General features: G+C 39.3%; 1 protein-coding gene across 1 annotated transcript in view; it reads left to right on the forward strand.

Annotated features, from left to right (window-relative positions):
• GALNT17 (polypeptide N-acetylgalactosaminyltransferase 17) overlaps positions 1–12,363 on the forward strand; it is a 500,108-nt gene extending 487,745 nt beyond the window's left edge. The window contains exons 9-11 of the mRNA XM_040336747.1: positions 2,562–2,657; positions 6,969–7,136; positions 11,068–12,363. Of these exons, the coding sequence (XP_040192681.1) occupies positions 2,562–2,657; positions 6,969–7,136; positions 11,068–11,196 (393 nt within the window). The 3' untranslated portion in view covers positions 11,197–12,363. The remainder of the gene's footprint in view (positions 1–2,561; positions 2,658–6,968; positions 7,137–11,067) is intronic.
• Positions 12,364–12,767: the final 404 nt, after the last annotated feature.

Genomic DNA, 12,767 nt, shown 5'->3' on the forward strand with positions numbered 1-12,767 from the left:
GTGCAACGCCACATCTGCATCTTCGGCGCTGCACTGATTTCAAAAAGTAGTTTCTGTACTACTTTTTTTGTGATTTCGGCCTGCGATTTACATTGATATTTGGGCAGAAACTGCACAGATGTCTCTGTAATCGCAGCCGAAATTAACACTGACAAGCGGGAGTGAAACCACGTGAGTTCAGCTGAACTCGCACGGCTTCATACTCGCAGCCCAATGTGAACCTGGGCTGATACATATTTCAAATCAAGGTTACAGTCAGTAACGTAATATAACAGGTTCTAGCCTCTTCTGGTAAGCAGTCATGTATGCCACGTAAATGTCATTTTGCGCATCAGAACCCTGACTCCAGGCCAGATAGATGATGCCCCCTCTTGGGGGTGTGGCCATAATAGCCTGAACTCACATAAAGTGGGATGGATGATGCTGGGCATCATTGAACCCAGAAGAGGACCAGTACTGGATTAAGGACCAATGATTCTGCAGGGGACAGCACCAGAGAGTAGGTTTGTATCACAGCAAAAGCTATATTTTTTAACTATGGGCAACTTATCTTTAAAGTGTTAAAGAATACTGGAGTTTGGTTATAAATGTATGCTTAGATCCCTTTCACACTTGTGCTAAAAATAGTACCTGTAAAGGGCCTAAAAAACGCCTCCCCTGCAGTCTCAGTGTGAAAGCCAGAGGGGTTAAAAAAACTCCTGCAAGCAGCATCTTTGAAGCGGTGTGTACACCGCTCCTCCACCGCCCCTTCCCATTGACATCAATAGGCAGCATGGCTGAACCGCCGGCAAAGTGCCACTACAGCGTCGCTTTGCAGTGGTTTTAACCCTTTTTCGACTGCTAGCAGGGGTTAAAAGTGCCCCGCAAAGCAAAACCTCTGCATAAATGGCGGTAAAGTGCTTTACTGCCAACGCCGCCCCTGTCCCAATGTGAAAGGGGCCCTAGAGTAAGCATGTGGATAAGAAAAAGTATATGTATAAGTCAGAACTCATAGTAGACGTAGTAGATTCAAGAAACCTACTTTACAATAGGGAACATGTCAGCATTAACAACTAGTAATATATATTTTATTAGAATGTTCTTCAAATTGTTCAGTTGTACACTGAGCTGCATATTGATAAGATTTTTTGCTTTTAATTGATCTTTATCATATATGTTTATAAAAACATAACAATTATTATAAAACCTTTTTACAAAGCAGTAGAGTGGGGCTCGGGAACGAGCACACACCAGTAACCCCATAGCAAGGGGCTTTCTATTTGGGTCAATGACTGAAAAGGAGGGACTTGGCACACTGACCACCTGCCAGTGACATTTACACAGTAATAAGTGCATTTTTATAGCACTGATCGCAGTATAAACATCAATGGTCCCAAAAAAGTGTCAAACGTGTCCAATCCGTGCGCCGCAATATCGCAGTTCTGATAAAAATTGCTGATCACTATCATTACTAGTAAAACATAATAATAATAAAAATGCCATAAATCCATCCCCTATTTTGTAGACGCTATAACTTTTGTGCAAACCAATCAATATACGCTTATTGTGATTTAAAAAAAATAAAATAAAATATGTAGAAGAATACATATTGGACTAAACTGTTGAAGAAATTTGTTTCTTTAAAATGTTTGGGTATATTTAAAAAAGGTCAAAAATATTTTTTTTTTCAAAATTGTCGCTCTTTTTATGTTTATAGTGCAAAAAATAAAAAGCACCGATGTGATCAAATACCACCAAAAGAAAGCTCTATTTGTGGTAAAAAATACATCAATTTTGTTTGAGTACAGTGTCCTAAGACCGCGCATTTGTCAGTTAAAGCGACGCAGTGCGGTATCACAAAAAACGGCCTGGTCATTAAGGGGACAAATCCTTCCGGGACTCAAGCGGTTAATATCACTTTCATTCTGCTCAAATTTGCTTATTTTACCACTACTACTACCACAAAATTTGAGAATTAGCACTTGCCATTATCGAGTGACAAAAGATGGTCATTACACAATAATACAAACTTAGATGGAAAACATGGGCCAACAATGAGTCAAGAGATGCTTAGCAGTCGGCACTAGAAGAAGTGACAGAGTATATTTTATTTAATTTCTTTAATGGTAAACCATTTATTGCGACAAAGGGGAGGGCTGTATAGTGAATAATTTTTTTTTTTATCTGACTCTCGCAGAACCCCTGAAACCCGTCCATAGCCCCCAGAATCCCTCTAGGGATTTAAATGACATATATTTTCTAATAAATCACTTAGAAAATATACAGCATTTTGCCCACTAGATGGATCTGGTTATACAGGAATGAATACATTTAAAAACATACAATGAACTTTAGTTCAATTTTGCTTGAATGTTCCTGACATTTGTGCATTGAATGTTTTATGTCAGACCCCCGTGAGTGCCTAACATCTCGGTAATCATTATAGTTTCTGTTGTTGCATTATGCTGTTTTATTAAAAAATGCATTTAGTGTTTTAATTAATTTTGTGGAGTTTTAAATACGATACAAAGTTCATCCATTGTTTTGTAACCATTTCTAAATATTTTTTTTTGTTTTCGCAGCTACGGAATAATAAAGCTAAAGATGTTTGTCTAGACCAAGGACCACAGGAGAATCATACAGCTATAATGTACCCATGTCACGGATGGGGCCCCCAGGTTTGATATTTCGCTATTTGTTTTATGGCCCACAGTTCGTCAGTTAGAGCCACATAGAGGCGATTAGAAGGATTTACACAATTGAACAGTAATAGTTTTGGTTATTTTGGAATAATGAGCTTGCAGTAATTGCATTACTTTGGGGCTTGTTTATTAAATGTAAGCATTCATAAAACCACTGAAGTGATATTTTTTTCCTGACTTTTATTGACTAATCCAACTGTTAGGCATATCGGCAGCAGATTAATTAGTTCCATCGAAATAGTGGAATAGTAGACATACTATATGGCCTTATTTTAAGCCATCATGATGTTAGGTTTTGTAGTTCAAGAATGTTAAAATAATAGCATTTACTAAAGGAAATAATTTACCAAGAAGTAAATAATAATAGCATTTGTATGCTGAATAAAAAGAAAATTCAATGTATGACATGACATTTTTTTTAAATCATTTTGTTTAGAAGTCCCAGCACTGAAAGATGTTAGCTTGAGATTCTTAAGTACTTACTTTAGAAGTTAATTTAGTGTTACAGGATTAAGTTATGGTTAGAGGGTCAAGAGTTATGCCACATACACACGATTGGACATTCCGGCAACAAAACCGTGAATTTTTTTTATGATGGAATTTTGACTCAAACTTGTCTTGCATACACACATTCACACAAATATTGTCTGAAATTCCGATCACCAAGAACGCGGTCACATACAACACTACGACAAGCCGAGAAAAATGAAGTTTAATGATTCTGAGCATGCGTCAAATTAATTCCGAGCATGCGTAGGATTTTTGTGCGCCGTAATTGCCATTGGAAAAATAGAGAACCAGCTCTCAAACATTTGTTGTCGGAAATTCCGACAGCAAATGTCCGATTGAGCGTACACACAGTCAGACTATCCGACCAAAAGCTCACATCGCGGCATTAGGGTTGAGTTAAAATGGTGAGATAAAGATGTTAAGTAAAGAGTTAGAGGTTAATTTTTAGGATAAGAAGTAGAATTTTATCAGTTAATTGCTAAAGTTATTGTAGGCAAATTTTTTACAGCGAAGTTAAACTTAACACTGAGGGAAAAATTAAAAACATAATTTAATCCAGTTATGTATTAGCTTAACATATTCGTTTAAAATCATTTAATGTATAGTATCTGTTTTAAATCACCTCAGTAAAGTAGGGGTGTTACCTGGTATATTCTATGTTATGGTTATAAATAAAATGTCACTTTCTAAATCGAAAAATAGTAAATTCCTAGATCCCTAAATTTAGCAAAAGCATGGTCCTCCTGTGCTGGGCTTAGTTAAAGGGGTTGTAAAGGTTTTTTTTTTTTATTTTCTAATTAGGTTCCTTTAAGCTAGTGCATTGATGGTTCACTTCCTTTAAGCTAGTACATTGTTTGATTTCCCTTCTAAATGTTTTTTTTTTCTTTGTCTGAATTTCTCACTTCCTGTTTTTCCTCAGTAAGCTTGCCACCATAATCCGAGCTGTCCTGGCTGGGGGTTAGTCAGTGTGCTCGTCCACTCCCTTGGGACTACATCCCTGCGGCGAGACGCTGTGTGGGGGCAAGCTTACTGAGGAGAAACAGGAAGTGAGAAATTCAGACAAAGAAAAAAAACATTTAGAGGGGAAATCGAAGGAAAAGGTAAGTGAATCAACAATGCAATAACTTTAAAGGAACCTATTTAGAAAATAAAAAACAAACCTTTACAACCCCTTTAAGACCCAGCTCACACAGAAATTAGAGCAGCCCTTCCACCCACTGCATTTAGGTTTAGACTTAACAAGCTGCAGGCTAGCTTGCCAGCACTGAATGACAGCTCTGGTTCTCTCTGCTGCGTAAACAAAGGTCAGGTGTCGGCGGACAACACATTTTTTTTTTGTGTGGGTCTGCAGTCGTTGTTCATCATGAATGACGTGGACCTACGATGCTGGACAATGTGATTGATGAAGAATGTACATCAGGGGACCTAAAAAGAAATAAAAAATTGCTTGTCAAAAACGGTATTGTATTTTTATTTACAGTTGACTTTTTTTTTGTAAATAAATAGGGGTACTAAGTACATTATACTCATTAACATGGGGCTTCCAGATTCTGATAATCCCCCATCTAAGGACCCTCAGAACCACCGTTCAGGGTTGTTGGGAAGAGGCTATTTTCCTCACCAACATGGGGACCAGATGCTTTAGCAGCATGCTGCAATTCTGTGCAGTGCACTGCGTACATCGCTTTATTCCTTCATACTTCTTTTGTCAGCAGGTGGGGTGGGTGTCAAAAAACTATGGGAACTAGGTACCACTTGTGCTAGGTACAGGACTGCCTAGCCATAATGTGAACTCAAAAAAAGTGCATATTGCAAAAGTTATTTCAATTCCTATAGAAGTCAGTGGGAGGCAAATATTGAATACCAAGACTAATAGGAAAGGGGTTGTAGGCCAAAGCTCATGGGGAGCTAGGGATTGCATTGGGGAACATGTACTGATGCAGAAAACATTTCTTAAAAATTACTATATTTGGTAAGAGATATCAGTAGGTTTCCTCTTCCCCAGTGTTCATATTAAGCTGCCCACTGGGACAATGTAATGTGTGGTGAATGCACATCAGAACTGAATCGCCGCAAGGGACAAAACGCTTTGTTTCTGCAGATCAGCAGGCATCATTCATCATAATTGACATGATTCTACTAGCTGGACAATGGGGTTCATAGTGGATTTACATTACAGGACACTTTTTTTTGTATAAAAATAGGACTTTATTCTGGTGTTAAAGCGGTGGTTCACCCTCCTTAACATCAGTCTAGCATTACATTCGGCATAGTAGCGTGAGCTACAGTATGCCTATCTGTATTTTTTTATCCCCGTACTCACTGCGCTATTGCACATTGAAGATTCCGACTCCCGCGGGGAATGGGCGTGCCTATGGAGAGGGAGGATGATTGACGGCCGGCTCTGGCACGTCACGCTCCCCGAAGACAGCCGGAGTAGGTCTCGGCTCTTCACGGCGCCTGCGCACAGGCTATGCGCAGGCACCGTGAAGAGCCAAGCCTATTTCGGCTATTTCCGGAGAAGCGTGACGTGCCAGGGCCGGCCGTCAATCACCTTCTCTCTCCATAGGAACGCCCATTCCCCGGAATCTTCAATGTACAATAGCGCAGTGAGTACGGGGATAAAATTATTTTTTTTTTATATAGGGTGAACCCCCGCTTTAAGTTTATTTACTTTGTATCTTTCTTCTTTTTCTTTTTTTTTTTTTTTTCTAGAAGCCCCTCTTTAAAGGGGCCCTAGATATCCTCCCCTTCTGCATATTTACTTCTGGATACTCATTAGCAAGAAATGTGACATAATAAATGAACACACACACCATAGATAAAATCCTTTATTGGAAAATACATGTCACAGTCAGGCCTCTGTGGGGTTGACTTTGTGTTTAATGGGTATAGAACAGATCCCATTACAACTCAGACCCATAGTGATCCATATACTACTGGCAGCTCGTTTAACGCTGGTGACACACTGGAAGGACAACAAAAGTCCTACAGAGCGCAAAGTGATCCAGGTTACACAAACATGTTTGCATCAGTCATGGACCTACCAAAGGGCGACTATGTGGTGGAAAAGTGGAATGACTGGTATTCTAGTTCATTATAAGAATAATGGTACTTATTACAGATACTTGCAATCCTATTTGACTGTGACTGTTACCTCTTAGGTTAAGTTCTCTTATTTGTCATATACAGTGACTGTTTCTTTGCCTTATGAGTGTTTTTGTCTGTACTCTCAACCTTTCATAAAATTCTTAATAAAAACGTATTGAAGCAAAAAAAAAAAATAATAATTCTGTATAAAAATAAGGTCTCCGAATGTAGAATAAAATATGAAATCCAAAAAATAATGTCCCAATAACGAAGTACATCTCCGACAATGAGCTGCTCTTGCCAATACTCCATCACAAATTACATCTCCCTCTTGGATACTCTGAATTGATGCTTCAATGCTTTTTTATATACTTTTGCTCTTTAGACTGCCTTATTAAATAAGTCCTTAGAGGGCTATAAGAAAAAAAAACACATGATTTTTCTTTGTTTGGGTGCTCTCTGTTTAATATTTACAATATTCTAAATTTGGCCAAAATTAAACACAATTAGATCCACTTGCACAAGAAAGCTATGAAATAAATAGTTAGTGGTAATGAAAGTTAATTTAATTGAAAATGAGAGCATTGCAATTTTAACAATGCAATGTTGTGGAATAAACTAAAATACCCCTGTGAATGCAGTGGCACAATGGATAGTACTGAATAATGCACTTCTATGTGTTTTCAGCTTGCAAGATACACAAAAGAAGGATATCTCCAGCTCGGAACACTGGGGAGCACAATTCTACTACCCGATACACGCTGTCTAGTAGATAATAAGAAAAGTAAACTCCCTCAGCTTATGGACTGTGATAAGGTGAAAAGCACACTCCACAAGCGCTGGAGTTTTATACAGGTAAATAATTCTTTTTTTGTGGCCATCCATTGCTTGCTTGAGAAAATAATTGTTGTGAATGATATAATAACATGTTTTAGTTTAACTTTTTTTGTAATTCATATAGTTAATTTAGATTTTATTTACAAATATACAATTCCAATTCCAAGCACATCTTCTACACATCCATTGTTTTTTTTTTTATTATTTCTTAGGCCTTGTACACATGACCGAACATGTCCGCTGAAACTGGTCCGTCGGACCGGTTTCCGCGGACATGTTCGGTCGTGTGTAGGGCCGACCGGACAGTTTCCCGGCCTAGCGGACAGGTTTTCAGCGGACAAAAGTTTCTTAGCATGCTAAGAAACTTGTCCACTGGAAGCCTGTCCATCGGACATGTCCGATGGTCAGTATGACTCATCGGACATGTCCGCTGGCCCGAAATCCCACGCATGCTTCGAAGTGATTCGACACATGCGTGGAAGCATTGAACTTCCTGGTGCGCGCACGTCACGGCATCATCGTCGCTGCCACGTTGCCGCCACGTCACCGCGTATTCTGTCCGCGGGGAATTTGGTCTGATGGTGTGTACACACATCAGACCAAATGATCCCAGCGGACATGTTGGGTGGTGTGTACGAGGCCTTAGAGGTTCCAGTGGGGCATATTTACCACTGGAACACCAATTTTGCCTAACTGACTGAGTTACCAACCTCACATTATTATTTTTTTTTTACAGACAACTTACCAAGCATTTATGAGCACAAAAACGTCATTATTGCAATGTCTTAACTGTTACAGTAATATATTATGTATTACTGTAATTTTAACCATTTGAGCTCCGGAAGGTTTTACCCCTTCATGATCAGGGGATTTCTTGCTATTCAGCACTGTGCTACTTTAACTACATGCCGACCAGCCGCCGCAGTTTTTGTTTATAGCGCAAAAACTAAAAACCACAGAGGTGATCAAATACCATCAAAAGAAAGCTCTATTTGTGGGAAAAAAAGGACGCCAACTTTGTTTGGGAGCCACGTCGCACGACCACGCAATTGTCAGTTAAAGCGATGCAGTGCCGAATCGCAAAAAGTGCTCTGGTCTTTGACCAGCAATATGGTTCGGGGCTTAAGTGGTTAACTGGCAATTCCGCTGTCATGCAATACTGTATGAAAATTACATTTTTTATAACTTTTTTACACAAATACGGCTTTCTTTTGCTGGTATTTGATCACCAATGATTTTTTTTATTTTTTGTGATATAAATGAAAAAAAAACACAAACAATTTGACCCCCCCCCCCCAATATTTTCTACTTTCTGTAGGAAAACACATCTAATAAAATCTATTTTGACATAATTGTAGGCCAAAATGTATTCTGTTGCCATGTCTTTGATGAAAAAAATCCTAATAAGTCCTAATAAGTGCATATTAATTGATTTGTGTGAAAGTTATAGCGTCTACACACTTTGGTACAGTAAAACCTTGGATTGTGAGCATGATTTGTTCCTGAAACCTGCTTGTAATCCAAAGCAAATCCAAAGCAAATTTCCTCATAAGAAATAATTGAAACTCAAATGCGTTCCACAACTATTTATTCATAAGTCTTTCAGTTTATAGTCCATGTACAAAAAATATAGCAATGTGATGGGTGGCATAACCATAAAATGTCCATCCACAAATGAAAGCCTCCACAAGGGGATAAGAAGAAAAATCCAGCAGGAGCTACAGAGCATACATTTTGTACCTTCATTAAATGTAAGCATATACCTACACTTAGAGGCGCCTCCCTTCTCTCTTATACTCAGTTGTGAAATGATGCTACTCTTATATCAAGACATCACTTGTATATCAAGTCAAAGTGTATTTAAAAATGTTGCTTGTCTTACAAAACGCTTTCAAACCAAGGGTTTACTGTGTGTGTGTGTATACTTTTTTGGAAAGTTGAGAGTCTGAGCCATTTAGTAAGAGGCTCGTGATCAGGGACACTGACTGGGGACAGTATGTATAATAATAAATAAATAAATTACATTTTTGTTTTCATGTTTTTTTTTTTTTTTAACATTTCTTTAAATGTTTTTACACATTTTCAACTATCATGAATGGGTTAACCATTCATGACAGCAGTGATCACTAGTGGTCTCTCATAGCAATCACATGATTACTGGGCCCCAAGTCCCGGGATCTAAAATCACACAGCGGCAGAGGCGTATCTAGTGAAAATAGCGCCTATGGCAAGCACTGAAACTGCGCCCCTGTCGAAACATTTGAAACCCATCTTTCAGATAACCTTAACAAAAAAAACAGCTAAAAAAACTAGTGATATTTATCATCCCTTGTGATACCTTGGGTAGTGACATATCCTCTTTATGGAGAAACCTGGGGTTTATTGGACCCCTGATCCCTCCCCTGCTCTCCAAAGCCAGGTAAATGCAGAACCAATACTGGAAGTGATAAAATCTTCATCACATAAGGCCTCAGTTTTCACAGAGGAGAGGGATAAACTGATGTTCCTCCTTCTTTGTGCGCTGCCAATCTGACCAGATGGAATGGGAGAGCCTGAGAGAACAGGGGAGGGCTTTGGCTGAACACAGCAGGGATAGCGCTGCCATTGTCCACTAGCAAAGTTGCTGAAAAGGAGATCCTGCCTATGCTTAGGAGGAGGGAAAAAAGAGACCCTCAGACCCTGGTTAGTGCCTTGCTGCCCAGCCATTCAACAGCGCCCCTTTCATATGGCACCCATGGCACTTGCCATGGCTGCCATACCCTAGATACGCCACTGCTCCTGGGCCCCTGTTATTGATCTCATGGGGCCCCAAAAAATATGATTTAGACTACAAAGGAGCCAAGGTCTGCAGGGAGTGAGGAACGCATGAAAAAAAGGAAAGCATGAAAGCATGCCTGCAGCTTAAGAGAATCAGTCTCAGCATAAGGCATTGGCAGTACAGCCGTCCCTCCTGCTGGGCAGGTAGCTGAGCTCTGTTTTTGCACTCATAGGACCCCAAGCCAGAAGATCTGCAAAGACATCTCCTGACTGAGTCCACAGTCTTGTCAAGAAATACACCAGCCCTGATGCCACTGCTATAGTCCTGGCTATAGCATTCCTGACAGAAGGCGGTGGAGTGATATTCAGCTGTCAGGGCTGCTTTAGCCGGAACTATAGAGGTAGCATCGGAAAACGCAGCACCTGCTTACTCCGTGACTGCAGTCACAGGAGTATGAAATGAGAAATAGTCCCACTCGCAGTGCTGCCATTGTCCATTAGCAAAGGTGCTAAAAAGGAGATCCAGCCTATGCTTGGGAGCCTGGAGGGAAGAAGAGACCATCAGACCCTGGTAAGTGTCTTGCTGCCCAGTCATTCACCAGCACCCCCTTCATATGGCGCCCATGGCACTTTCCATGGCTGCCATACCCTAGATACGCCTCTGCACAGTGGACACATCGGTCGCACGGGGGACGAAGTGCACTCCTAAACCCAGTGTAGGCACATGATGTAGATGTACATGATTTTGCCTGCACTGGATTGACGGTAAGTATAAGGGCTCGGGTAGGTATAAGAGGGTGGGCTGGGGGCAGGGAGGGGGAGCTGCACTCAAAATGTGTTTTACCTTAATGCAGAGAATGCATTACGGTAAAAAAAACTTTCAGCCTTTGGAACCACTTTAACCATAGGATTCGAGTGATAAATGTGTGAAGAGAGTGAAGAAGAAAGGATAACCATTTTGCCACCATCAATTATTAGCTGCAAACCTATGAAATGCTTTATAATTTATTACAGAAGTCTGTACCCAGATGGGTTGGCAGTAGTCCAGGCCAGGTTTACTCAAGGAACAATGATTGAGAATTACTGCTTAAATATGTAGAGCATAAAGGAGCTGTAGTGTCTAAATTTAGCATATGATTAAAATATTAATTGGTGTTGTTACCATTATTTTGAGTTATTCTTCTCATTTCAGAATGGAGCAATAATGAATAAAGGCACAGGGCGTTGCCTAGAGGTTGAAAGCAGAGCTAATGGAGGCATTGACTTAATTCTTCGGAGCTGCACAGGACAAAGATGGACAATTAAAAACTTCATTAAATAGAAACAATGTCCTAATGTTATTTGGAAACATTGGGTACAGACTTAAGCTCTTTCTTTACTGGATATTTCTATGGATTTAACCAGGAGCCAAAACCTGGGAGAAAAAAAGTAATGTATTCTTCTACTTTGGACCGGGTCAAAACTTCTTTCAAGATTTAAAAGGAGTCACTGAAAATGAATTAAATGAGCCAGTACAAATCATTCATTCTGCATGTTTGGGGGTTAGTTTTAAACAAAAAGCTTGTCAGGCTTGTTTTTATTAAATTCAACTGGAATAGCAGCACAAAGGTTGAACGTGGTTTACTATTCATGTGGACATCCTGTTTATCATAAATCATTACCTTGTATGTTAAAAATATAATACCATCTATGAGAGTCATAAGTCTTAACTAGAGATAGTGACACCAAAATAATTGTCACCAAAGTAATAAACAGGTAGTCTGTCCAGTCACAAGTGCAATATCTGCCTGCAGTTTATTTTGTAGGGAATGGCCATTCACTACTAAATGCACAAAATATAACACTATAAATTCTATGTTTACAGATTTTTTTTGCTATGTGTCAACAGACTACTGTTACTTATGAAATGAAACAGTAAGCAAGCTTGATCTCTGTGTAATGTTAATAAAATGGTTTAATTTTGGAACAAATGTGGCATTGCCACCTTCCAAAGTTGTTTATTTTCAAAATAGGACAAAATTGGGCCTGACCTAAACATGTAAAATGGCAAATGCTGTGCCATGGACAAAATGTGATTAGATAGCTATGGTGTTGTAAACATTGTGTATAATATGGGAAAAAATAATTTTACTTTTGGCCGCTTCAATCATTTTGTCTTTACCCAGGACTTTTTTTGTAATGGTAAAGCTGTCTTGGTCATGATGTCTGTAAATTGTACTTTAACTTCTCACTACTTTATCTTGGTGGTTTCTGCCCCAAGTTATATCTCTGCACTTGTACTGAAAGCAATGTTTAATATCATGACTGTTCACACATACCTAGGCACATACAGTAGATGACCAGACTCCCTTTTGGGCAGGGACAGTGACCTAGGCATATACTTTACTACAAGCCAGGGTACTACAGTAGGACACAGCTTGGAAAGGGAGAAAACACAGGGAAATAGTAAGAACCAACTCTTTTAGGATACAAACACCCAAATATCAACAGGAAAACTAAACAGATAAAAAAACATAATGCAACATGTAGCGATCTACAATAGTTACAATACATAACGTATTGATTTTGTGTTAAAGTGTGCATTGTTTCAGAATCAATATATAAATAGATATACTTTAAAGCTGAACTCCGGGTTGCAAATTGAATACAGGAATGAGTAGTATCCTATTCGCCAGCACACCAAAGATCGTCAAATTACATCCAAAAAAGTTTTAATTACAAAAAAAATGTTGCCATTACAACTTTTTTGGATGTAATTTGACGATCCTTGGTGTTCTGGCGAATATGTACACTTGCTTGATGTTTCCAGGACCCAACTGGTAATCGCTGCAGCACCCACCATTTTTATGAGCCATTTCTACAAGGAACGTGTGCGATAAGAATATTGATCAG

Source organism: Rana temporaria, chromosome 2 (genome assembly GCF_905171775.1).
Source record: "Rana temporaria chromosome 2, aRanTem1.1, whole genome shotgun sequence".
NCBI classification, from domain to species: domain Eukaryota; kingdom Metazoa; phylum Chordata; class Amphibia; order Anura; family Ranidae; genus Rana; species Rana temporaria.